The following is a 25,195-nucleotide window of genomic DNA, read 5'->3' on the forward strand; positions in this document are numbered from 1 at the left end:
TTGAAATTCAACTGTTTAAAGATTTTAGTCAGTTTTACAGGGATTGCTTTGATCCCAACAGCTATAAAATACATCCTTTATGGAAGGAAAAAGCATTCCCACACGGCTCCATCTGCTCCCAGAGAAAGGATGTTTCAGCAGCAGTCAAACATATGGGCTGGCTTCCAGATAACACAAACGGCCAGGTCTCCTTTGTTCTCAGAAGGGATGAGCTCCAACTATCAGAGCCCATTCTTGTCCCGTGCCCAGGCCAATCCATAGCACAGAGCTCCCAGGTGAGCTAGTGATGCCCACTTATCCCCCCTGCCAGTTCAGGCCTGCAGGACAGTGCAGTCCCTGCCCTGGAAAGGCCAGATGCCCGTGCCACAGCTAAGCCTCCAGGTGCTTAGTGATCCTGCGAATTTTCTCCTTCTTGTTCCTGTTTCCGTGTTTTTTCCAGGGCTTTCCTACCACATTCCCAGGAGTGGGTGTAGTCACAGGCATGAGGCCGCTGCCGGGCCGGTATCCCATTGCAGCCCGGACCCCCTTCATCAGGGCACGAACGTTCTCCTGGAAGAGGAGACATAATCACCAGTGACCAATGAGAAGATAATTTCCACAAGGAACTGTGACATGTTAATAAAACCAGACACAGGCAAGCTCAAACCCATCAAGACCTGCTCAACCCCCAGCTCCAGAGTTGCAGGAAAGGTCACACCACGCAGCTGAGTCAAAGGCTGCCAGCAGGCTCCAGCTCTGTCTGCAGCCATGCCTTGCTGCGCCAGGTCCTCAGCGTCTACCACTGCAAGCAGAGGCAGAGCACCGACGGGACACCGAGCTCCAACAGACATTAGCTACAGTGCTAGGATTGATTCTCACAGTCTCTGCTTTGCACACAACAAATTGTCTTTGCAAATAAATCTGGCATCTGTGACAGCCAGAAACTAAAATAACTTGCTCAAGTCTGGAGTGTGGGTAGCACTGCTGGGGCTCACAGCTCGTGCCAGCACTTTGGGCAGCCAGAGGAAGAGTCTGGTAATCCCAAAAATTCTTTTCAGGTCGCAGTTTTCCGAAACAGCTCACTGTTTTTTGAAAAGGGACTGAATTCTTGTTTCCAAATGCAAGACTATCTTTAGCTGTGCTGAAACAAACACTGTTCATATCCAGCTAACCAAGCAGAATGGATCACGCTATCTGATCCATTCTCTTCACTGCTAAACACCCTGTTTTGATCTTTGTCAGGTATGCAGACTTAATCAGTTACGGGTTTGACATTTCATTACAAGTCATTAATAATTTTTTTCAGTAGTGTAGAGTCAAAACAGATCCCTCTGTGACCTAACAAGAAGCACAGAAGTTAAGAGAAATTCCCATTTTCCATTCGTGAGATTTCTCAATTAGATTTTAAATTGCGGTCTTTTCATCTGATTTCAGATTCTGAGTCAAAACCACCATGTACTAAATCAGTTGTCTTAAAGCAGCTTATCACGACCCTTTAATATGTCATCTCAAGAAAGGAAAGTTAGTTTGAAGGACCTGTTAGTCCAAAACCATGTTCCTTGTTGGTTGTCTCACACTCCAGCCTCCTTCCTTGTCTGTCTTCCCAGTCACTCTCCTGTTTGCTCAAGATTGATGTTAGGCCCATGATGATGGGGGTCACCCCACTGACCTTTTAAAAGTCGACTATGCACAGCTCATTAGGTATCTTTCAGTCACCTAGGACATTCCCAGTGATTTAGGAGATAATAAAAAGAACAGAACACTCTCGGGTAGAAAGTACATGCAGATGCCAATGTCATATAACACCATTAACTCAAACCAGTACCCTCCATACTCCAAGCTATTTTTCCAGTAACTATGACACACCAGTGCCGCTGTAAAAACACCAGAATTTACCTGGTGGAAAAATGTTTTGTCCACCACATTTTCAATTTGTTTTGCTTTGGTATTCTTCTCAGGCTTCACCTGTCCACTGGCCTGCACGGTTCTGCTCTCTGGACATCTTTGATGATGGTGCTGAAAATCATTTGGGTCAATGCCAGGAGGTGGATGGCAATACAGCAGTTTCCCCTGTGAAAGCAATGGAATACAGTTATTACCAAAAAAAACCCCACAAACCTCAGAGATGCCCAAAGACGAATGAAAACATCTCCAGAGCTAAGAGCAGTCCTGGAAGCCCAGGGGCTCACACCAACAGACTATCAGTATACTTAATTTCTCCTCCCAGGCAACAACTGGCTTGATTTCTAAGTTAAAGGGCCATTCAACCTCTACTTCAAAGCACCATTTCCAGCTGCGAACACAGTGCAAAACTCCCAGGAGTACTGGAGGATAATATTAAGAAATACTCAACAATAAGTTGCTGAGAGGTGCTGTAGAAGCACACAGTATTACAACACTCAGAACTACAGTCTTTAGTGCCAAATACTGGTCTCACAATGGGTTTGTTTCCTGAATATCTGCTGCCTGTTTTAGAGACAGGATAATTTATTTAGCTGTCACCTTATTTTTAAGCAATCATCTTTTTAAGAGTAACCAGCTTGAGAAATTCCATTTATTCTTTTAGAACATAAAATTAGCCCAATTTAAAGAGTAGTTTAATATAAGGCAATTTTATCCAGAGAAACAGAATTCACTTTATTGTACTCCTTCATGCTCCAGTGAAGCCTTCAACTGACCACCTAGCAGGAAAGAAAACCCAGATGTAAATAGAACTTACATTGACATAGTCTTTTAACACATAACGAGCTGATCTCGGCTGGTCTGGCTGTCCATGTGCTGTCATAAAGCCTCTCATATCTAGAAGACAAATCCAAAGTACATTCTGTGTCAGTACAACAAGAGAATTAACACATTCTTCTCTGCTGCCTAACTGCACATTGGTATCCTTTCTCAAAAACACTCCCTTAGAAAGAGGCTTCTGTTGGGGAAAGCAGGGAAAAAAGGGAACATTGCTGACTGTAGAGGGACTGCACAAGCATCTGAGCCTGAGAGGAATGATGAGAGGTGACATCTCCCTATCACCAGAAAACCTGCTGTTTTTTTATTTTTGTTTTAAGGCCAGAGAAGATTAACTGCATCAGAGAATCAGACAAGGGAGATAAACCTTCACTGCATTCTTCAAAGTCGAATTCAAGACATAGCTGATGGAAGGTGTCTAAGGATGAGAGCATCACACCACACTACACAGACTGGCAGGGCACTTCAACATTCTCAACACAATCACTACATCTGGCAGACAAAACTTGCAAAGCACCTCTGCAACATACACATGAGATCAGCTGTTAACAAAGACCCTTCCTGAGAGGCAGGGGCAAGTCCTAATGGGGAGGTTCAATGCATGACAAACCTGAGTTGGGCCTAACTTTTTAAAGTTCTCTTAAGGCTGTATTCAGGACCAAGCACACAGCATAGGCGATAGGTTTTAAAGGGATCATCACTCACATCCATATGCTGTTAGCAGCTCTTCAGCTGTTGGCTTTCGATCTGGATCCTCATCTTCCCTTGGCCTTATGATATTTATTCCATAGGTCACTTCCAAAATGTTTCGTGGGATATGCTGGCAAACGTAAGCTAGTGAAGGAAACCACCTGGTGATTTTCAGCTACACAAGTAATCTTGCCCTAGTCACTTCAAAAGCACACATTACAAATGACATTTGGATTTTGTCACAAACCGGAAAAACGGATGCAAGTCCGACAAGACAAAATTGAAATGAGATGGGGAGAGACCAACATAGCAGGGCTGTTTTATCCAATGCGTGTCCCCACTGCCCTCAACGCACGAGCACGTGTGCCCCTGGCAGGGCTGGAACATGCTGCATGCATACTCCAGATCCAATGCTTGCAGACACTCTCACAAACCCCATGCAAAGGATATTAGGGAAATGGGTGGGACATGGTCCCTCATCTGGTCTATAGGCAGAATTCCAGAACAAATCATTTCTGCCTTGGTAGAGATGAAAGATGGCATCACCAGACCAGGACAATCACATAGGCACAGGCCAGGCTCCACATACAGCGTCTATACAATAAATAACCGATGAGTTCACCAAGGCAAGTCAGTGTCCATGGAGGTAAAAGGAAGGAAAAAAAAAAAAAAAAAGTCAAATGCATAGATGGAACAAGGATGCAAATGAGAATAAGCAGAAATTCTACCAACAGAGACATCTGCCCTGCTGGCCCCAGCCAAGGAATTAAGGAAATCCGATGTGGAAGACAGCAGCACTTCCAAGGTTCATAAATAAGGTGTCCAGATGGGGGCAGCAAGATCTTCAGCTCCCCAATCTGATGGGAAAGGAGAAAGCACTCCAGAAACCTTTACCTATGTTGGACCTTTTGGAACAGGTAGGAGATTGCACAAGTACAAATCCCACAATGCTCATTATAGGATTGGGGTTGCTACCTCAAAATTAAGAGCTTGATCTATATGAAAATTGTGGCATAATTAGACACTCACAGCAACGACTGCAGACAAGGATGTTTGAAAGCTTGACATTAAGCTATTCAGAGGAGCACTCACTTTTCAGAGGTTCTCTGCTCATGACTGGTGTTGAAAAAAGAAAGGCCAAGCTACTTAAAATCAGGAGATAGTAAATATCTCTCATTGCACAGCAGTTCTCATGAGCGACTTTCAAACTATAGCAAGAGTTTGGAAGCAAGAACTATAGTTCCAAGATGATATAAATCAAGCCCACCCCTCTCCAGCCTAAACTCTGCTGGGCAGAGCTCAGGTTGGCAGAATTCTCAGGGAGTCCACTTAGTTACAACTAGCTCATAATGAAGCTCTCTTTCACTAGGGAAAAAAACAAAAAACAAAAAACAATGTTCTTTGTTAGCAATACCTGAAAGTGTTTTGTACGGCCTGGAGTAGCAGACACTGACACCTTCTTATTTCCAAGGATTGTGTTGATGGTTGAACTTTTGCCAACATTAGGGTAACCCACCTAGATGACAAAGTGGAATGGTAACAGACAGGGTGATATCAGAAGACTGGCAGAGCTCTGACACAAAAGTACTGTAATGAAAAGTACTAAATAAATTAAAGCAAGCAGCAGGGAACACTGAGCTCCAGGAACTTCAGAATTAATCTTTGCACAAAACCATCAGTGATTTGTGCTTGCCAGTTTTTTTCCCCTTACAGGAAGCCAGGCTACATGATGAATTTTCCCCCTGGAAGCCATATGGAATTAAAATTTAGATTAAGCAAGTTCCAGTTAAGCACAAAGTCCAACTCACCAGCCCAACATTAACTTCCCCATCCTTCACCCTTGGTCCATTGTGCATGGTTTTGAATATCTCCAGCAGCTCATTTCTCTGTACCAGATGGCTGAAGTTCCTGATGTTCTTGTTCTGCTCCTGCACTACATGTTGTACTGCAGCACCATCAGTCCTGCTTTCTATCCTCTCTGGGGCAACAGCATTTACTTTGTCCCCGCCTTCATCTTCAGAACAGGTTTGCCAGGCCTCCTCTTCATCATCTTCACAGTCTTCATATTCATCACTACTGTCATCATCACTAACCAGAACTTGATTTACAGTTTGCAAAGCATTGCCTGTGGATGTGCTTTCTGCACTGTCTTGTGCTGTGTCGTCATCTTCCTGACTGGAGCTTTCATCCTCAGAATCACTTGCGTCCTCTGCTACATCTTCAGTGCCTAGTTCCTGTATGGACAGTATTTCATAGGTGAAATGCAAGGACAACACTAAGTCCTGCTGTTGACTGCAGTTGCTGCAGTGCAGTCAACTGTGTTTTCATCAGCCACATCCCAAGGAATGACAATTCACTGCTTACATCACACAGGGTTTTTTAGGGGTCTTAAGTAGGATGTAGAAACAACTAGCCTGTTTTAGGAGCATGACAAAAGTATTCCAGGAGGGATTGTCAGCTTCATTGTGAAGTCATTAGAGATTTCTTCCCAGAAGCACAACTCTGAATACGCACACGCCCACAGCATCCTTACACACAGCAGCAGCAGAGCCCAGCAAATTTTTTTTTTTAAATTATCAAGTGTTCCTAGTAATAGGAACAAATGTAAATTTTTCACAATGTTCAGAACACAAAGCCATTTTGTTTCAGGTCTAAATATTTCATTAAAATAATTTCAAGCTGTCTTGTTTTTAGTCCAACTCTACATTTCTCCCCTGCAAACAGTTCACATTCAAGAGAAAGACCTCCTAACAGTAGTATTTTGACCTTTCTTTTTAAAAAAGAAAACAGAACTAACACTTTCAGTCTTGCTTTTAAATCAATCTGTAAAAACATTTGATCCAAGGACTGTAAACCAGCTGAACAGCACAGGTATTTTTGGAAGGAGATATGGGATATTCCATAGTTGAATAGCAATGGCTGTAACTGATGAACCCAGTAAAACCTGAAAGTGGCATCTACTGATAACACTAACTTGGGGCAGCAGCACAGTTTGTTCCACTGGGCAAAGAAAGGCTCTCGGGTAGTTTAGGTTCTCTAAGAAACAACTCTCATCCCTGGGAGAGAAAAATCCTCTGTAAAGATAACCGCATCCCTCAAAGCATCCCTCTTGGAAAGGATTCCAATTCTGTCAATGAGTTAAGAGTTTGCAAACAGATCTACAAAGGCTGTTTCTGTAGGTCTTCATCAGTAGCCTTAACGAAGAAATTTGCGTTCTAGTTCAGTATTATTTATCATGTCATTAACCTTGAAAGAGAAACTGCAAGCACTATGAAGAGCAACTGAATGGTGTACCACCTTTTTCACCATTTTACTCTCGTCACTTTTGTCTCCAACTCAATCATTAAAATGCTGGTTTAGAGCTGTATAGGTCCTTAGAATAATCCTTCCCTGAGACAAGGACTGTGCCTTTCCTAGAAAGGTGCTCAGGCATATCACAAGCATAACAGCAAAGCAAGTTATCAGAGGCAGCCAGCACATACTCAGTTTGAACTGGTCATCTACAGTACCTTTGCTTCTCCAGACAGCCGTCTGCACTCTGCCAGAGCTGACCAGAACACCACCTTGACACCCTCCTTCTCAAAGAACCGTGCCCAAGCAGCCCGCTGCTCCTCACTCAGCAAATCTGCTTTGTTTATCAGGATCATGTTCTCCTTGTCATTGCCAACTTCCTTAACGTAACTTTCCTGAAGAAAACAAGAGAAGGATCAGTTTGTACTCTGGTTTGGACTCCTCCTCCCTGCAAGGTGATAACAGAGCAGCAAGACAAGTTACCCCATCCAGCTCCACGTGACTGTAGCTAAGTTTGCCATCCCCTGGGCTAGATGGGACTGGTGTTTAGCAGACAGCTACTAGAACAAATTGGAGCATGCAACTACTGCAATACAGACTGTTTCTAGCCACCCGTGCAAACACCTTGTCCGCTTAGAGCTATGACAAGATATATCAGCACCTCATAGCAGGAACTCTTAAGATCAACTATTTGAGCAATTTCATATCTCACTGATGCAGTGTTCTATAGTCCATCATCACAAAGCTGTCACTTCAATAACTCTTGATCCTTCACTTTCAGCACAGTAAGCCTCACCCATTTTTTTTCCCACTATGCTTTTAAACAGAACAATTCCTTTAAGTGTGGACACTTCTAGTAGGTAACGAGGAGTGATATAATATCTGCAAGATAATGTCTGCAGAACTGCCTCTAAATCCACAACACCATGAAGTATCAAAAAACACTGAAGGAAAATAATTTGATGCCAGAATACTTGCATAAAGATATCCTGTTAAGCACAACAGCAGAACAGCTTCAAGGTTGCCAAATGTGTTAAACAAAAAATAAATCATATAAACTCTAAGAAATAAAATAAACACAACATTCAAGAAAGTGGTTTACTTACCAGATCTTGGCATCTAAACAGAAGGGGGTTTCTAGCATCTACTATCTGGACTACAATATCACTGCAAAAATAAAAGAAAGCCCCATAAGTACCATTTTCTTAGCTTGCCTCAAAGAAAGCAGTGAGGCACAGCACATTACTCGCTTTTAGGATTTGCTTGGAATTTTAACCGTTTTAACTGTATTATCCTACTAAGTACCTTTACTGAATTAACAAAGCATGTCAGCATCCCACATGCCCCAACAGAGCCATGCTTATGCTACAAGCCAGGACTGCTGTACAGTATTTCTGCCTCACTTGGCTAATTCTCCTGTACAGCCAGCAAGGGGAAAGGAAGCATGTGGGCTTCACCAATCCATCTATCCTTCAGAAATGCTCAGCAGGCAGGAATCAGAGTAGTGGTATTCTATCCCTTAGAATGTTAGTAAAAAATATGATAACACAACTTTATTTCTGTCTATTCTCATCCCCAAACTGCGGTGAGGTGGCTACAGAGAGGAAGAAGAAGTGGTTTTCCTAGACAGCGAGATATTCTGGAACACTGTTGTCCCCTTTGCATGGAGCAAGATGTACAAAGTCTCCCACAAATGACCTGCAGATTCTAAGCATTTGCTATCAGGCATTTTCAGAATTTCATTTGTGCTCTTGTCACAAAAAACACAGAAGAGTGAAAGAATAGTCTTCGACTCTGTGTTGCTTCCTCATGCAAGCAAGGCCCTGCAAGAGTGCTTTTAGGAAGTGTCTTCCAAATCCAGAACCCAGGTTACCACTTCTTATGTGAGCAAGACTCATCAGTTCTACATGCAAATTAAATGCACTGGCTTCAGATACCAGAGGCACCCATGCTTCTTTTTTCAAAAGGAAGGGGGGAAATTTAACTACAGCCTCTTCCACTAGAACTTCTCCAGGCAGGTAATTTAAAATACTGGTTGCCACATCCTGATTCTATTTGTTTGACACGGACTTCTGTTCACTCTGTTAAGAGCTTCAGAACACCACGGGTTGAACGGAAGAATTTCAAGCCTCACTAGGCAGTTGGTTACATATTAAAAAAAATAAATAAATCAATAAATCCCCCAAGGGAATAATTTAATAAGCCTCATGGATACAAAGAGGTACTGAACAGTTACAGAAATTCAAAGATCAATATGAGAGAAAGCTGACACCATGGTACTGGGATGGGATACAGAGAAGTTACCAAATCAGACTGCTGGCAGCTAGTTTGAAGCAAACAAGAAAAAAAAGAAAGACAACAGATAAAATCATCTGGCAAAGTAAGGGACTGGACAACTTTTCCTTCAATTCTGAGACAGCATCCTTACTCTCCAACAAGAGCAGAAAAGCATAACACATTCCAGCCACCTCAAAACACACAATACACTCACACCGCACAACATGATACCCTATAGTGGATACTCCCGACCCAGCTCTCCCCCGGCCAAAGGCCAGCAGCACCCAGTACAAAGCCACTTCTGTGAAAGGACCAGCTCACCATGACCTCACTGGTGAAGTATTTTTCAATTTTAGGAAGAATCAGACGAGATGATCTCAAACTTAATTACTAGTGAAATTAAATGCCCCAGTTAGATTAATGTAGCAGATAGCACTCCTATTATATTACAGCTCAGCAAAGCAAACAAAGCTATTTCTGTGATATGACAGGCTGTTGTCTTTTGTACACTGCTGCAATTTCTCTGCATGGCAAGAGGCCAAGGACGAAAAGGCTATTTCTTTCCCAATGTTATTTAGTTGATCTCCCTTGCCTCCTGCCCTGGAATGTCAGGCCGCAACTGTGTGGTTGAGAAAGAGGGGAAAGGGTTAATCTCGGCAAAAGATCTCAAAGACACATTCTCAAAAGAGGCCTCCCACACAGTTACTGGAAGAGGCAAGAGCAGCAGCATCTGAAGAATCATCAGACTGGCAGCAAACCACCTGCAGAATCGCAGTGCTGAGAGCTAGTGTGCACCACCACGCAGCTGCCCTTCCTCACGTCACGTTTTGATCACTTCAAAACAAAATCACTTCAGTGCTGATAATAAAACATTATTAACTGTAATTGTTTTTCCTGTGCTGAGACACTTGAAGCTTGACTCAAATGCTTCAATTCAGGAAAACACATTAAATGTTACTTTTTAAAAAGTGGATAGTGATATACTTTACCTTCTTTCAATGACTCTCCAAAGCTGACGCCAGAATTCCAAGTTTCGTTCAAATGGCGTTAGAATTAACTTTTTTTCTTCCTCGAGGCTAAGGCAAAATGGAAAAAAGACATTGTATTTGGCCCACATCAAGCAGTAAGTACACCACCAGTTCTTCCTTAGATCCAGGAGACTTTAGTTTCAGAGGGAGCTATCAAATCAGACTGATATAGTAGGTACTATTTCTGTTAGTTTTGCAAATAGATCAAGCACCCAGGTAAACTGGTGTCAGCAGCACTGGTTCAGCAGTAAGACATGGTTCCTGATCATGCCAATGAAGAAGTGGTAAATGATGGAAAGAGCAAAAACTCAAAGTCTGCTGTGAAATTTCAGAGCCACAGTAGTAAATCAGAGAAGTTATCCCAAATGCCAGCAGTTATTACTTCATTATCACCTGGAAAACGTAACAAATTTGGGGATGGTAGCTGAAATGGCTCTATATAACCCTTGTTTCACTGTTACCACTGCCTGAATGACTTTACTCAGGGCAACTGTGTGTTTGCAGGTGTGAGCAGATAGCACCGAACCCTCCAGGCCAGCAGACGCAGCACCGGACCAGCACAAGCTGCTGTACACAGGCTGGCAGCACTGCACTCTATTCAGAGCAGCACTGTTGCTCTCAGAAGACACATTCACCACTTCTCCATTTCACAGGCAAGAGCAGAACATCACACTCCATCCTAAAGAATTTTAACTGTAAACAGTACAAGAACATGCACATATTAAAGAGCTTTGCAAAGCTCACCACAAGGACATGTCTGGACTGTGGCTGGGATGTCCAGCCTTCCAGAACAAGTACAGATTGCTACTGACAAGACATTAATTTCATAGGTCCAGCAAGGATAAATATAACTCACCACTTTCTCCAAATGCCACCAGTTACCTACCCAGACACAAGTGGCATACTCACTGGGCAAGCTGTCGCCTCCATTCAAGAAAGCTCTCTCTCTCAGCTTGCTTCAAGTCCTCCGCACTGGTTGTCCTATCCCAGAGTGGTCTGCAACAAGCACATTTTGGAGCAAGTGGTCAGAAGTAGCAGTTAGACCAGTCACATTACTGCAAAAAAAATTCATAAAGAACACAAGCACCACACGTTCAGCTACACTGAGATGGTTATGGTTCAGACATGCGTGTGCACCTGTTTTCAGCAGCTTTAAGTATGCCTTTTTCCATTGTTCCTTCTAAACTCCACCAGGTGAGTCCTGTCCACACTAGATCTCACAAAGCTGTTCTCTTGAGCTAAGATTTGTAGAGCATTTAAGATGGGGGATTCACCTCTCAGTCCACCATGCACAGAGCTCTGGAAAGGCTCACCAGGTGGCCTGGATGCACCAGCCCCAGCAGGGCCAGGCTTTGAGCAGGAAACTACACAATCAGGACAGGTGGGCTGTGGCTGGCAGCACCCGTGTGGCAGGCAGGCACCTGTGCTGCGGGTTACACCAGGTGCCTGCAGGCCAGGTAGTGGCTTCCCCAACCCCAGGTTTTGACAAAGCAGAGGCCTGTCCCCAGGCCTGCAGACACTCAGCCCAGGGGGACCCAGGCCCGGCCCTGCAGGACTCGCCTCCGCGGGATGCGCAGGAACTGACGGTTCTCCTCATGCAGCTGCCGGACACGCTGGGCCTCCTGGGCCGTGAGCAGGCCCGTGCGGCTCTGGGCAGACACGATCTGGATGTTCAGACGCTCTGGAGAAAGAGCGAGACCCTCACCCGACAGGCAGATGTCCCCAGCCCTGCCTGTCCCTGCCACCCCCCAGCCCTGGCTCAGGGCCCCATCCCCTGTCCCCCGATCCCGCACCCGGCCAACCCCGCCACCAGACCCAGGCCTACTCCCACTCCCCCATCCCAGAACCGGTCCTGCCTCCCCGCCCGGGTCCCCCAGACCCGGGACCCCCTCCCCAGCCCCTTGATCTCCCACCTGGCCCCAAGTTCCGCCCGCCCCGCAGCCCAGGACCCGGCCCGGCCGCTCACCGGCCACGAAGCGGGTACCGGCCAGCTCGGCCGTGGCCAGGAACTCCTCCAGCGGGCTCTGCTCGGGCGCCGACCGCAGCTCCGGGCCGCGCTCGCCGCCCACCTCGCTGGCGTGCCGCTGCCGAGACAAGACGCCGCCGTCAGCCCGGGCCGCCCCGGCCCCCCCCGCCGCCGGCCCCCCGGCCCCCCGGCGCCCCCCGGCCCTACCCACGAGGCGGTGCCGCGGCGCTCCAGGCCGCGCTGCCGCTGCAGGCAGCGGCCCAGCCCCGCGCCCTGCTTCTTGCCCATGCCGCCGCCGGAGCCGGAAGGCGCGGGGGGGCCGCCCCGCTTCCGCCGCCCCGGCCGGGTTCCTCCGCCGCGCCCCGCCGCCTGCGGAGCAGCGTTCCGGGCAGGCGGGTTCCGGGCCGGCCCCGCGCTCCCCGCGCCCGCCGCCGGGCGGCGACACGGCACCGGCACCGGCACCGCCGCCCCCCGTGACCGGTCCCCCTGTGACAGGCCCCTCCGCGGCCCACCCCGCCGTGACCGGCCGCCCCGGGCCGTCCGTGGCCGGCCCGCCTCTCCAGGGCTCCGTGCGCTCACGGCCCGTCCATCCGGCACACACCCACAGTTACCCTGCCCGTCCGTCCACCCACCAACACCCATGCACGTCTTTTTGTCCATCCCCACACTGCCCCGTCTCTCTGTCCATCCAGCTCCACACTACCGCGTCTGTCCCTCCACCCACCCCTACATTGCCCTGCCCGCCCACCCACCCATCCATCCATCCATCCATCCATCCATCCATCCATCCACCCACCCACCCATCCATCCATCCACCCACCCACCCATCCATCCATCCATCCATCCACCCATCCATCCACCCATCAATCCACCCATCCACCCATCCATCCATCCATCCATCCACCCATCCACCATCCATCCATCCATCCATCCATCCATCCACCCACCCACCCATCCATCCATCCACCCACCCACCCATCCATCCATCCATCCACCCATCCATCCACCCATCAATCCACCCATCCACCCATCCATCCATCCATCCATCCACCCATCCACCATCCATCCATCCATCCATCCATCCATCCATCCATCCATCCATCCATCCCTCCCTGCCCACGGCGCTCAGCACTGACACATGCCTCTCCAACGCTCCCCTCCCTAAGCCCAGCTCTAACCCTCTCACTCCCACAGCAGCCACCAGCCCCACCATTAACACCCGGCGGCACTAATGAAACCCAGGGCACGTCTAAACGCAATGCCCCGAGGTCTGTGCTGCTGCAGGAGGCCCTGGCGGAGGGGCGACGCACGGGGCCGCCAGACCCAGCAGAGCCCACGGCAGCGCTGACGGCTGCAGGGGCTGGATTCGCTTGCCGGTTTCACTCACCGGTTCGGCCTGGCACAGATGCTATCTCCGAGAAGCAAACAATGTCAGCAGCTAGGTGTGCGAAACCCTTTCCCAGCCGCGGGCGATGAGGGCAGGGGGTTTGTGCGTCCCTCCAGGGAGAGCCGCAAGCTCCCAAGGCCAAGGTTGCCCCCGCACCCTGTAATACACCCAGCCCAATGCAGGATCCCCATCCCCGGTCTCCATCATCCCAACACAGCAAACAGTGCATGCAAGGGACGACGGTGACAAAGAAGGATCCTGGATGCAGCAGTGGAAGGTGTGCTATGAGGTAGCAGCCAAAATCTAGCCAGAGTCTGGGCATCTCTGCAGGATGGAGGATATTGCCCACCCAGCCAGAGAACCATCAAATGGGTTTTGGCAGCAGCCGTTGCAGCCGGTCCAGGTCAAGATAGGAGAGAAGGTTAAATTAATAAACAACTCGACCTGTTCTTGCACAGTGAACTGATTTATGAACCATTTCTCCTTTATGGGTCTTGGGTTAAGGCCAGACATTTTTGACTATAACTCTGTAATGTGTATCAGTTGTAATCAGAGAATAACCTGACTAATCCTTGGAGAACACAGGTACTGCCTACACTGTCAGGCAAAGCTTAACTTCAGGTGCTGGCCGCCAGCAGCACAGCAGCGTGCAAAACCCCGTGGGCAGGAGTGGTCTTTTCTCATGCTCAGCACTATGTGATACCTCCCCATGATAAACACTCGTTAGGAAGATGCAGTTCTTCCTTTCTTCTTCTTTTCAAAGCCGGCAACCGTACAACATAAATTTCCCAAGTACGTCTGAACACTTGCCATGCTCATCCCAGGCTCTGCCACCACCGCCAGCTCAGCCCGGCTCCTCCTTTGATTCCTAAAGGCAATAAGACAGATGAAAGGGGACTTAGCGTTCACCTTTTCATTTACATGAGGTGCTTCAGTGGAAGGCTGGTGGGCTGCAGACAGCACACAGTGATTTAGTAAATTCATTTTTAATCAAGTCATCTTTAATAAAACCATCTCAGGTCTTTATGTGGGCACTGAGGCAGTAATATAAGTGCTCATTATTGTATTTCTTTTGTACTTCAGTTAAAAGTTACCTTCCTTCTACACTGCATAATCATCAACCAGAGCAGCCAGCCAGCCCGGCCTTTCTCCACACCTTGGGTCTGGCAGCACTTCTAACCCCAGAGCTGAGGCACACGCGATGCTGTTCCCAGGCTGCCCAAGCAGGGGCCAAACTCTTCAATAATCCCATCACCATAGCCCTGCCAGCACGGCCTCGGCACCACCGGGGTCCTCAGCTGGCATCACAGCCACCGGTATGGATCCAGCACAGAGCTTGATGGGTCTCCAGGGGACACAGGCAGCCGCGGCCAGTGGCATGAACTGCAAACAGAGACACTCGGGGACGGGCAGAATTGCTGGCACGGTGGGAAAAGGACGCTCAGGCTGTTCCACTGCCTGCAACCCTCTGTGCATGCTGGGGGTGGTGAGTTTTGAGGGTAACCTGAAGAGCAAAGATCTGTGCATTTTGGTTGGGATGATTTTCCCACACATTGCACTTTTTTTCTCACACCATTCCCCATTTCCAGACTCCAGGGACAGTGACTGCAGATATTTTCTGCATTTTTGTGGGAGCTGCTGAAGAAATGCTCAAATTGCCCTCATTCTTGCAACAGATACATTTCTGGGTGCTTCATAAACACTAAGGAATTATTTCTGCCTGCTGATGCCAGCAGCACAGCGAGGATGACTTTGAGCAGGGCAGTGCTGAAGGAGATACAGATTGGGTGATCTGAGTGACAGAGACATCAGAGTCTTGGACAGAGTCTTAATTGCCTATTTCTAATTGCAATGTTTCTCATCCCACTCCTATTGCTCTGATGTGCCTACCTGAGCAAGATTGGCTTCTTCTGGCTTTTACCTAAACACAACAATCCACTTCTCCTAGAAAACATTTGTGTGTGGATTAATTCCACAGTGAAAAGGGCCACCGAGGAAGAGATGCTGTCACAAGAGCTGTACAGAGGTGGCTTGGCACCTGTGTGTGCATGCCAAGAACGCAGACAGCCAAGGAGAGCATGGAGGAGAGGGGCATGCTGCTGCAAAGTCTGATAAACCTGTTGGTTTGCAGCTCGCCCCCGTACGATGCAGCAGCTACCACAGCATGCAAAATGAACACAATTTTCACTGCTTTCGGGCCTTGTTTTTACAACTCAGCTCTCTGACAGCAGTGCTTGGGCTGAGGTGCAATGCTGTCCTGGGAGAGCAAGCACCCCCTGCACATCACCAAACTTCTCACCACTTCTTTGAAGTGTGTTAACTGAGTGCCCAGCACTGACGGCTCTTTGGAGGGTGGCCATTGCTTTGGGACTTCTTGCAAAACCATTGCATAGACAATCTGCTGTCCTTCTACCACACTGTAATCATCGACTTGTGTCAAAAGGGCTGGCTTCCCTCCCAACTTTTTCTGCCTTGGAGCCAAACCACTGCTCCAGTTTTTGATGCAAATCCTGAGAATTATTTAGCAGCAGCAGCTCTTTTTCAAAAGCCAATGACACCAGTGCATTTTTGCCTAAAGGAAACATTGTTCTTTCTGGACAACTTTTCCTTCGTTTTCCTCTAAGGCAGCACTGGGAGATCTCAGGACTGTGTCTCTAAAATATTCATGTGACGGCTATTCATTATTCATGTAGGCTCACAATGCTCGATTCAGCGGTACTGCCAGCCTCAGCCTGACAAGCAGACCCATTAAGAAACCCCCCACAAAGCACCCCTACAAGAACACCAAGACAATTTTGCTCTGTGCACAACTGCAGCTGCTTGAACACCCTTCTTTCCAGCCATTCTCAGAAGCATGGTGGAACCATAGGAACAGGGCAACCCCGCTCCACAAGCTCTCCCATTTTTTGGTGAAAGTCTCGGTTGCGTCTAGGACGAACAGCACCCCAGGGAGGCTCTGAAATAGGGCTGCCTGGCCAAGGTTGAGCCCTGAGAAGGCACTGATCCTGCCAGGGCCCTCAGGCAAGTTTTTTAGACTCCTCTTCTTCTACCAGCCCTATGAAGATAAAATCACCTCCCTGCCTGGCAGCGTGGGGGAAGGTTAATTAGAGGAGCTGCCTGTGTCTTTGAAGGTGCAAAGCGCCCGGGCAGGAAGCCCAGCTCCTCGTTTCTCCAACTCCCGGAGCGCCAGCTCTGCCTGGGCAGGCTTGTCCCCGCTGCCTGCTGCTGCCTGCACTGGCTCCCCCTCCACATGGGCAGGGATGGCCCCATGGTGGCAGCCCCCAGGACGAGGCGTCGAGCAGAGGATGTCACCCCAACACCACCTCTGCTCCCCTTGGTTGGTAGCATGGCGGGAGGACAGGTGCCCAGCACAGCCCCACCGGCCTGGTGAGACCTCCGCAAGGGTGCCGTGACCCCTGAGGGAGGGCTCTGCATCCCCGCCCGCCAGCTACCCTTCTAATTATAGCTGCGGGCACAGGAAGCGCCGGGGCCGCCTGTGCAGGAAGCGGGGTGTGCCGCCCTTGGTGACTGAAAAACAACCGCGGCGGAGGTGTGCCGCCACCACCACAGCCCCGCCGAGCAGCACAGCCCCGGCCCTGGGGCTGTCCCCGGGCTGCAGCACCCTGAGCTGCACTGGCATCACCCTCAGTGCACCCAGGGGGATCCAGGACCGTTGCTGCATGGAGTCCCCACAGTCCTTACACTGCCCCGGCATCGTCTGTGCCCCCAACCCCGACCCCCGGAGCCCTACCAGGGCAGGGCAGCCAGCAGGATGGGGTGCTGCTCCCCTTCGGAGAGGCAGGAGGACAGCAGGGGCAGAATGAGGCATCCGTTAAGGGCTGATAAGGACCCTTCTCCCTGAGCAGGACATGCTGTCCCCTGCCCCGCCAACTCATCTCAGGCCGCCCCAGCTCCTGGCAGCAGCCATCTGCAGCCACTGCCGGTGAGACCTGGATGATGGCCGGCGGGGCTGGAGGCTGGGGCACCTCGCCTGTCCCCATTGATAGCCCATGCAGCCCCGGTGCCGCTCAGCCTTTCAGTTTCATGGAAAATCCTGTCAGTTCAGCATTTCCTTTGTTCCAGTTCGGAACAAAGAGTTGAAACTTCAACGCTTAGCATAGTTACAGAGCCTCTGAAATACCTTGTTTTGGAAAATACTGAAATACCGGTTTGAAAAGTTTCGCTTTGACTGTGTCACTTTGGCTGCTGCGGCACAGTGAGCTCTGTTGCTATCTGAGAGGAGAAAGCCAGAGATGTTTTCATATGCTGACAAAATCAATACATTCTCATTAATTATTTTGGTCTTGTCATAGATCAACTTTTCCCAGCACCTCTTCCCACTACTCTCCCCAACCAGAGACCCGCATCAGCTGCAGTTCCAGCTGCTGAGTACAAAAGCCATCCCTGCAGCAGGGCTGCTCTCTGTGGGGTTTTGCCCTCTGCCATCGGGCAGGCCCTGGCATCTCCCCATGCTGTAGCAGGGCAGCCTGGCATCCCCCTCCAACAGAGGCAGTGGGCAGCTGCCCGCCTGCCTGCACCCCAGCAGGGCAGCGTGCACCCCGGAGCCTACAGGCTCCTGGTGGGGTGCAACCACGGGCTCCAGCACAGACCAGAGCGGCCAGGGGAGGAGCAGGATGGAGCGGGACAGGGAGGGGGGTCTGCCAAGGGCCAAGTGCAGCACTCACCGCGCTGCCAGAGCGGGGCAGGCTGGGCCGCGGGGGAGAGATGGTATCTTACAGACTTTCCCACGCCGCGCACAAGCTTTCCAGGCGCGCACACGCAGGCAGGTGATGCTCGGTAGCTGCTGGGGTATTGCATAAATAGAGAGCAGGCTGCTGTGCTTCCCCCAGGCTACTGGGCCGAGCAGATAAGCCCGCAGCATGCATGTCCTACACAGCACGGGTGCTGCTGGCCTCGCAGGCGGGGAGGGAGCCTCGTGCTCACTGGGAAGTAGGCAGCGTGCCCTGGCCCCGCAGGGCAGACTCCCCTCTCATTGTGCCTCAGCTTCTCCTCCTGGCAGTGAAATACGGACATCCAATGTCACAGGAATAGCCCCACACTTAGGGCAGGCACCCCAAGCTTAAGTGGGCTGCTCCCTGCTGCCAGACTTCACCCAAACACTGCTGCACAGCTCCTCAGCCCAGCATGGGGCTAGGAGGGGTCAGCATTTTGTTTGGGAACTGCTGACTCAAGCCACCACAATTTGCAATGTGCTCTTCTGTTGCTGAAGCATGTGGTCGTTCTCCATGCCCAGAACTGAAGAAGCTCCTTCCTGCACAGCAGGAAAGAGATGGTCCTGAAGCTAACTGGACCCAATGATGAAGCAAGGAAGGCTGCAACGGTCTGGCATATCAAGTGGTGAGCAAGCATGGCGAGAAACTGAGATGAGACAGTTTCCAACCTTGACCAGGGCTGTAACCACAAGACACCTTTCCCTGCAGCTGCACTTCCAGCCAGCCCGGAGGCAGCTATGTCAGGGGTGCTGCTGCTCCCCGGCCACCAGCTGGAGCCCCCAGAGGGTCTCTGAGGGGCTGATAAGGAAACCTCTGTCCTGAGAAGGTAATGCAGAAACAGAACTGCTCCTCACCTTACATGCCGCTGGGGTTTGCAGGCAGGTATGTCCAAGGGCTGTTGGACAGCCACAGGGCTCAGCAGCCTGTATGAGCCATGCTGTGAAAATTTAAGGTCTTTGTTCCCAAACATGGGTCACTTTAATCGGGATGGCAGAGCCCAGTGTGGCTCTGCAAACAGCCCTGTGGGAGTCATTATCAGAAGTGTCTGTGTACTAATCTCCCTCCGGAGGCAGTGCTGCAGGGAGGCATGGGGGATTCCTTGCCTGCTCCTTCCCACCTGGAACAAACACGAGCCACCAGCCTGAAACCCAGGACAGGCTCCTCTGCCCACAGCTGCAGGCAGGCACGGCTTTGGCAAGGCAACTCCCTCTCCCACGGAGAGGCTGCTGTGCCCACGCAGGAGCAGCCGGGGTTGCTCTGGGCCTGGCAGCTCACAGGCACTGTTCAGGGAGGTGGCAGCCACTGAGCACGGGGCAGGCATGGGTCTGGGGGCATGAGCTGGGAGCTGTGGGCTCTCAGCACAGTGGTTCAGCAGGACACCTCAAGGGGAGAAGGCAGCTCTGTGGGCACTGCAGGAGTGCCACACCACATGTGGGTGTCACATGTTGCCTTGTGCTGTTGGATTTATTTTATGTGCACAGCAGCATCTTCTGTTTTCATCTTGCAAGACAAAGGAAAAGTACAATGGATGCTTGTGGAGGTGAAATGAATCAGCTGTACAAACCAAAGTCTGTCTCTCCCTGCTGTAGCAGGGGGATGGTCCTGCAGGCTGGCAGGAGCTGTCTGCAGCATGCTGCAGCGTGGCACATAGCCCCTCCTGCCCTCCGCACCCACAACACCACGGAGGCTCCCAGTGGGTGCCCGGCACCCAGCCTGCGGCAGGCGAGGCAGGGCCAAAAGCAGGGACCCCCCAGCTGGGCGGGGCTGCTGCTGGGCACTCACCTGCCCTCCTGCAGAGTCCCAGTGGGACTTTCATAGTATCACAGAATGGTTTGGGTTGGAAGGGACCTTAAAGATCATCTAGTTCCAACCCCCTGCCATGGGCAGGGACACCTTCCACTAGACCAGGTTGCTCAAAGCCCCGTCCAACCTGGCCTTGAACCCTTCCAGGGAGGGGGCAGCCACAGCTTCTCTGGGCAACCTGTGCCAGTGTCTCACCACCCTCATAGTGAAGAATTCTTTACTTACATCTAATGTAAATCTACCCCCTTTCAGTTTAAAACCATTACCCCTTGTTCTATCACTATACTCCCTATCAAGAGTCCATCCCCACCTTACCTGTTTTCCCTTTAAGTACCGGAAGGCTGCTATAAGGTCTCCCTGGAGCTTTCTCTTCTCCAGGCTGAACAACCCCAACTCTCAGCCTGTGTGCTGTATAAGGGAGGTGCTCCAGCCCCCTGATCATCTTCGTGGCCTCCTCTGGACCCGCTCGAGCAGGTCTATGTCCTTCTGATGTTGGGGGCCCCAGAGCTGGACACAGCACTGCAGGGGGGGTCCCACAAGAGTGGAGTAGAGGGGGAGAATCACCTCCCTCGAACTGCTAGTCATACTTATTTCAATGCAGCCCAGGGTACGGTTGGCTTTCTGGGCTGCAAGTGCACATTGACGGGTCATGTTGAGCTTCTTACAAACTAACACCCCCAAGTCCTTCTCTACAGGCCTGTTCTCAATCCATTCTCTGCCCAGCCTGTATTTGTGCTTGGGATTGCCCCGACCCATGTGCAGGACCTTGTACTTGGCCTTGTTGAACTTCATGAGGTTTGCACGTCCCACCTCTCCAGCCTGTCCAGGTCCCTCTGGATGGCCCATCCCTTCCCTCCAGCGTGTCGACCGCACCACACAGCTTGGTGTCGTTGTCGAACTTGCTGAGGGTGCACTCGATCCCACTGTCCATGTTCCCAAGTATGTTAAACAGCACCAGTCCCAACACCAACCCCTGAGAAATGCCATTTGTCACTGCTCTCCACTTGGACGTCGAGCCATTGACCACAACTCTTTAAGTGTGATTGTCCAGCCAAGGGGCGAAGGGCTTGGTCCAGCACGGTGCTGAGCCCAAACGGGCATCTCAGTGGGTGCTGGGCTTTACGCCAAGGGACCTGGCCAGCTTGCCCCAGCCATGCAACAGCTCCTACGTGCTGACCGGTGCATGCCCGGCCCATGCAACTCTCTGACTGCAGTTTTCACACTGGAAAATGGGATCGTTAATACATTCACTTCTCTGGGCCAGCAACAGCCTTCCTAACGCTGCAAAAGTGCTGCACTAGAGTCGCCAGAGACAGGAAATGCGGCGCGTTACAGATCCACACCCACCACCGGCCTCTGGAAAGCATAGATGCGCTCAGGCATCCCCTGGTACCAGCTGTGGCTGAGCAGCCTCAGGGGATGGCGCTGCCGACGCTGCCCTCCACCGAGGGGGTATTTTTTAAATGTTAAGCAAACGGGCAAGTGCTTTTAATAATCTGATGCCGGTCACTGTGGTTACTTGCAGTTCCCAAGTAATCTGCTAGATGGCATAATGTAATAATAATAAGAAGAATGATAATAACGATAACGATACACAGGTTTGTTTTAATTGATCCAAACTCTAGGAATGATTTGTCAAATAATTTAAGCAGGTGTTTACGTATTTTACTGCACAAGTACGTACCGCTCCCCTTTTACTGAAACCCTGACGAAGTGCTGTTCTCTGCAACCCTGGAATTCCTATTCTTTCTGGCAGAGGATATGATACATGACACGAGAAGCTGTAACAACGACACAGAGACCAACTTTCTCATTACGCCTGTGACTGTACTCGACCAACCCCAGCAAGAAATTACAAGACAGCTTCTTGTTATTCGGCTGCTGCGTATAAATAAAGAGCAAAGCATTACTCATACATAATAGCTTTTATTTGCTGCAGGCCCTTCGGCTCTCAGAGCCGGACTAACCAAATCAAAGGGAAGATTATGTTGCAAGAGTGGGACTGCTCCACGGCACGCCCTGGCCGGGAAGGCTGCCGGGGTTTGGGTTCTCCCGGGTGTGGGGACTCCCGGAGTGTGGGGCCGTGCACTGGCCTTGGGATTTTATTCAGTTTGGGAGGTTTTGAGCTGCCGGTTCCCCCCTCCCCCGGCTGCCCTCTCCATCCTCCCCGCCCCTGCTGCGGGAGGCTGCAGGAGAGCGCGGAGGCACCCACTCGCCACGCGTGGCCGTGGGGATGGCTCTCGCGTGAGCACCGGGGCGTGGGGAGCGGGGCGGGAGGCCGCGGGGAGGGGGGGACGGGGGGACGGGAACACTCACGACACACGACGGGCCGGGTCCCCGCGGCGCCCCGCTCGCCCACGGCCGGGGCGGCAGCAGCCGGTGCCCCCGCTGGGGGCCGCGGGGCCAGCGGGAAGTGGGCGGGGGGGTGTTGGGGGCCGCCCGGGCGGGCTGGAACCGCCCCCTGCCCGCCCCCTGCCCGCCCCACGGCGCGGCGGGGCCGGGGCCGGGGCCGGGGCCGGGGCGCCGCGGCGGGCGGCGCAGAGCGGCGGCGGCGGGCGGGCGGCGAGCAGCGCGGCGGCGGCTCGGCGGGCCGCGGGCAGCGGGCGCTCCGCCCTCGGTGCGCGGGGCCTCCCCTCTCCGCGCCCGCGGAGCGCCGGCGCCCGCCTATATCTAGGGCCGCGGCGGCCGGCCGCCCGCAAGGATGTGAGGCGGGCGGGCAGCCCAGCCGCCGCCGCCGCCGCCGTGGCATGCCCCCCCGCGCCCGGAGCCGTCGGCGCGGCGCCTAGCCGCCGCTCGGCGGGGCGATGCTGCCCTGGAAGCGGAGCAAGGTGGAGCTGGTGGCGGGCGAGGCGCGGCGGCAGAGCAAGCCCAAGGGCTACGCGGTGAGCGTGCACTACTCGGCGCTCACCTCGCTGGCCCGCGCCTGCCCTGAGAGCGCCCTGCACCGCGTGGGCAGCATGTTCCGCTCCAAGCGGCGGAAATTCCGCGTGACCAGCGAGGACCCCACGTACACCGTGCTCTACCTGGGCAACGCCACCACCATCCAGTCCAAGGGCGAGGGCTGCACCGACCTGGCCGTCTGCAAGATCTGGAGCAAGAGCGAGGCGGGCCGGCAGGGCACCAAGATGAAGCTGACCATCAGCGCGCAGGGCATCCGCATGGCCCACGCCGAGGACAAGGGGCTGCGCCGGCCCGGCCACCTCTACCTGCTGCACCGGGTCACCTACTGCGTGGCCGACCCGCGGCTGCCGCGCGTCTTTGCCTGGATCTACCGCCACGAGCTGAAGCACAAGGCGGTGATGCTGCGCTGCCACGCCGTGCTGGTCTCCAAGCCCGAGAAGGCGAAGGCCATGGCCCTGCTGCTCTACCAGACCTCGGCCACGGCGCTGGCCGAGTTCCGCCGACTGAAGAAGCGGGACGACGCGCGGCACCAGCAGCAGCAGCTGGTGGGCGAGCAGAGCATCCCGCTGGTGCCGCTGCGCAAGCTGCTCAACGGGCAGTGCTGCTACAAGCCGCCGGTGGAGCGGAGCCGCAGCGCGCCCAAGCTGGGCTCCATCACGGAGGACCTGCTGGGCGAGGAGCAGGAGGAGCGGGCCATGCACTGCGACTGCGAGGACATCCTGGAGGCGCTGGGCGAGCCCGAGGGCGAGCTGCTGCGCGCCAGCGCCGGCCGCGGCGAGGGCCCGGAGCTGGGCCAGCTCCTCCGCGACCTGGGCGAGCTCAGCCTGGGCAACGACCTGCGCTCGCTGCGCGCCGACCTCCGAGTCCGCCGGCTGCTCTCCGGTGAGAGCACGGGCAGCGAGTCCTCCCTGGAGAGCAACGGCCCGGACGGCGCCGCCCCGCCCTGCAACGGCGCCGAGCAGCCGCCCCCCGGCGACCCCGAGACCGGCTGAGCGCGGTGCTGCGCCGGGGGTGTGCGGTCCCCTCCGGGCGCGCGGGACCCCGCCGGGGCTCACCGGGGCCCCTCCGGCCCCGCCGAGGTTGCACGGCCCCACCGGGGCGCACCGTGGCCGCGCCGGGAGTGGACGGTCCCCTCGGGGTGTGCACGGCTCTGCCGGGGCGCCCCGGATCCCTTCCGGCCCCGCCGAGGTTGCACGGCTCCACCGGGGCCCCTCCGGGAGCGCCCCGGGGCCCCTCCGGGCGCCCTGGTTCCTTGCGGTACCCCCGCGTCCCGCAGCATCCCGGGGAGCGGCCGCCCCTCCCGGTGCCGGTGGCCGCCGGAGCCGGGCCCCAGCCCGCCGTGGCCCTTGGAGGGGAGGCGGCCGCGGGCTGTTTACCTCCGGCTCAGCCCTTGAAGATCTGCCAAATTCCTGGAATAGCTTTCCCCGGGGAGGGCGGCGGGAGGGAGGTGTTGCGCCTTGTTTACAGTCAGAAATCTCACATCCGAGAGGGCCCCCCCCGCCGATTTCTCCATTAAAGTCACTCCATCGTGCTGTCGTGTCCGAGAGGTTTGCACTGTTGTGAATTTTTTTTTTATTATTATTATTTTTTAAGTTAGACCCTTTTTTTGGGCCCTGGTCCTGTCCCTGGTCTCAATGCTCTAGATCTTTTGCTGTGCAAAAGAAAACTCTACTTGTGGCTGTTCACCTGTACATAGGGAAATGTATGCAAATACATTTTGTTATTTTTAAGAACACCACCATTGCGATCTCCTCTGTTTGCACATACGTGAAAAAAAATAAAGATGACAGTAATTTAAAAGAAACAGGTCGCTGTGGCGATTTGGCCTCTCTTGTGTGTGTGTTCCTGTAAGGAGATGGGGGGGAAGAGAGATCCCTCGGGATGTGTGGTAGCTGCAGGAGGGCACCGCACAGAAAGGCCCTCGCAAGCACTGAGTGGGATTCCTGAGACAACTGGAAATCTTACGCTGCGAGGAAACGCACTGGGCACTTGAGGTCTCTTACAAGACGCAGGGATGAGGTTTTCTCTCTGCAGCTTCTAATGATGGGCAGGCACGTGTCGGGGGGCTCTGCCTCATATTGGGGCTCTCTGGCTGGATCGTAGGGTCGAGATGCCGAACTGCGCGGTTCTGAGGCTGCCGTGGGGCTCACGCCTGGGGCTCGCTGCCCCTTGCCTGGCAGCGCGCTGGAAGCACGGCACAGCCCTCGCAGGGTTTGCATTCGGGCACCGCAGCAGCGGCTGGTCCCTCGCAGTGCCAGCCTGAGACAATTTCATAACCTCACCCAGGGTAAGGAGCGAAGTTGATTAGCCACGGGACTGCCACGGTATTTTTAGCTGTAAATCTGTTTGTAAGTGGCAGGCTCCCCGGGCAGTGGAGATGTTCCGGTTTCATTTGTCCCCA

At 52.6% G+C, this 25,195-nt stretch overlaps 2 protein-coding genes across 3 annotated transcripts; one reads left to right on the plus strand and one right to left on the minus strand.

Annotated features, from left to right (window-relative positions):
- Nucleotides 1–6: 6 nt before the first annotated feature.
- Nucleotides 7–12,292, minus strand: LSG1 (large 60S subunit nuclear export GTPase 1). 2 transcript variants are annotated; one of them, XM_074877482.1, is made up of 14 exons: nucleotides 12,178–12,292; nucleotides 11,971–12,088; nucleotides 11,565–11,685; nucleotides 10,914–11,000; nucleotides 9,966–10,052; nucleotides 7,806–7,866; nucleotides 6,918–7,094; nucleotides 5,217–5,642; nucleotides 4,823–4,924; nucleotides 3,859–4,002; nucleotides 3,424–3,547; nucleotides 2,699–2,778; nucleotides 1,876–2,049; nucleotides 7–549 (listed from the first exon to the last, which is right to left on the minus strand). In XM_074877482.1, exons 1-14 carry the CDS (start codon nucleotides 12,256–12,258, stop codon nucleotides 370–372), a joined length of 1,962 nt encoding a protein of 653 aa, XP_074733583.1. In that variant the 5' UTR covers nucleotides 12,259–12,292; the 3' UTR covers nucleotides 7–369. The 2 variants fall into 2 exon arrangements, with proteins under 2 accessions (XP_074733583.1, XP_074733584.1); XM_074877483.1 differs by lacking the exons at nucleotides 11,565–11,685; nucleotides 11,971–12,088; nucleotides 12,178–12,292 and adding an exon at nucleotides 11,142–11,535.
- A 10,166-nt stretch (nucleotides 12,293–22,458) lies between these two features.
- On the plus strand, nucleotides 22,459–24,598 carry FAM43A (family with sequence similarity 43 member A). The gene has a single exon (XM_074877487.1). The coding sequence runs from the start codon at nucleotides 22,698–22,700 to the stop codon at nucleotides 23,784–23,786; it is 1,089 nt and encodes a 362-aa protein (XP_074733588.1). The 5' UTR covers nucleotides 22,459–22,697; the 3' UTR covers nucleotides 23,787–24,598.
- The last annotated feature ends 597 nt before the right edge of the window (nucleotides 24,599–25,195 follow it).

The sequence above is a fragment of the Strix uralensis genome, chromosome 9 (assembly GCF_047716275.1).
Source record: "Strix uralensis isolate ZFMK-TIS-50842 chromosome 9, bStrUra1, whole genome shotgun sequence".
NCBI lineage: Eukaryota > Metazoa > Chordata > Aves > Strigiformes > Strigidae > Strix > Strix uralensis.

What these genes read in the sequence shown, in the direction of transcription:
- FAM43A (XM_074877487.1), top strand. Translation starts at nt 22,698, where the DNA reads ATGCTGCCCTGGAAGCGGAGCAAGGTGGAGCTGGTGGCGGGCGAGGCG.
- LSG1 (XM_074877482.1), bottom strand. Translation starts at nt 12,258, where the DNA reads ATGGGCAAGAAGCAGGGCGCGGGGCTGGGCCGCTGCCTGCAGCGGCAG. An exon ending in GGCTGTCTGGAGAAGCAAAG is followed by an intron (nt 5,643 to 6,917) that starts GTACTGTAGATG and finishes CTGTCCATACAG; the next exon opens with GAACTAGGCACTGAAGATGT. An exon ending in ACAAAACATTTTTCCACCAG is followed by an intron (nt 550 to 1,875) that starts GTAAATTCTGGT and finishes CTCCTCTTCCAG; the next exon opens with GAGAACGTTCGTGCCCTGAT.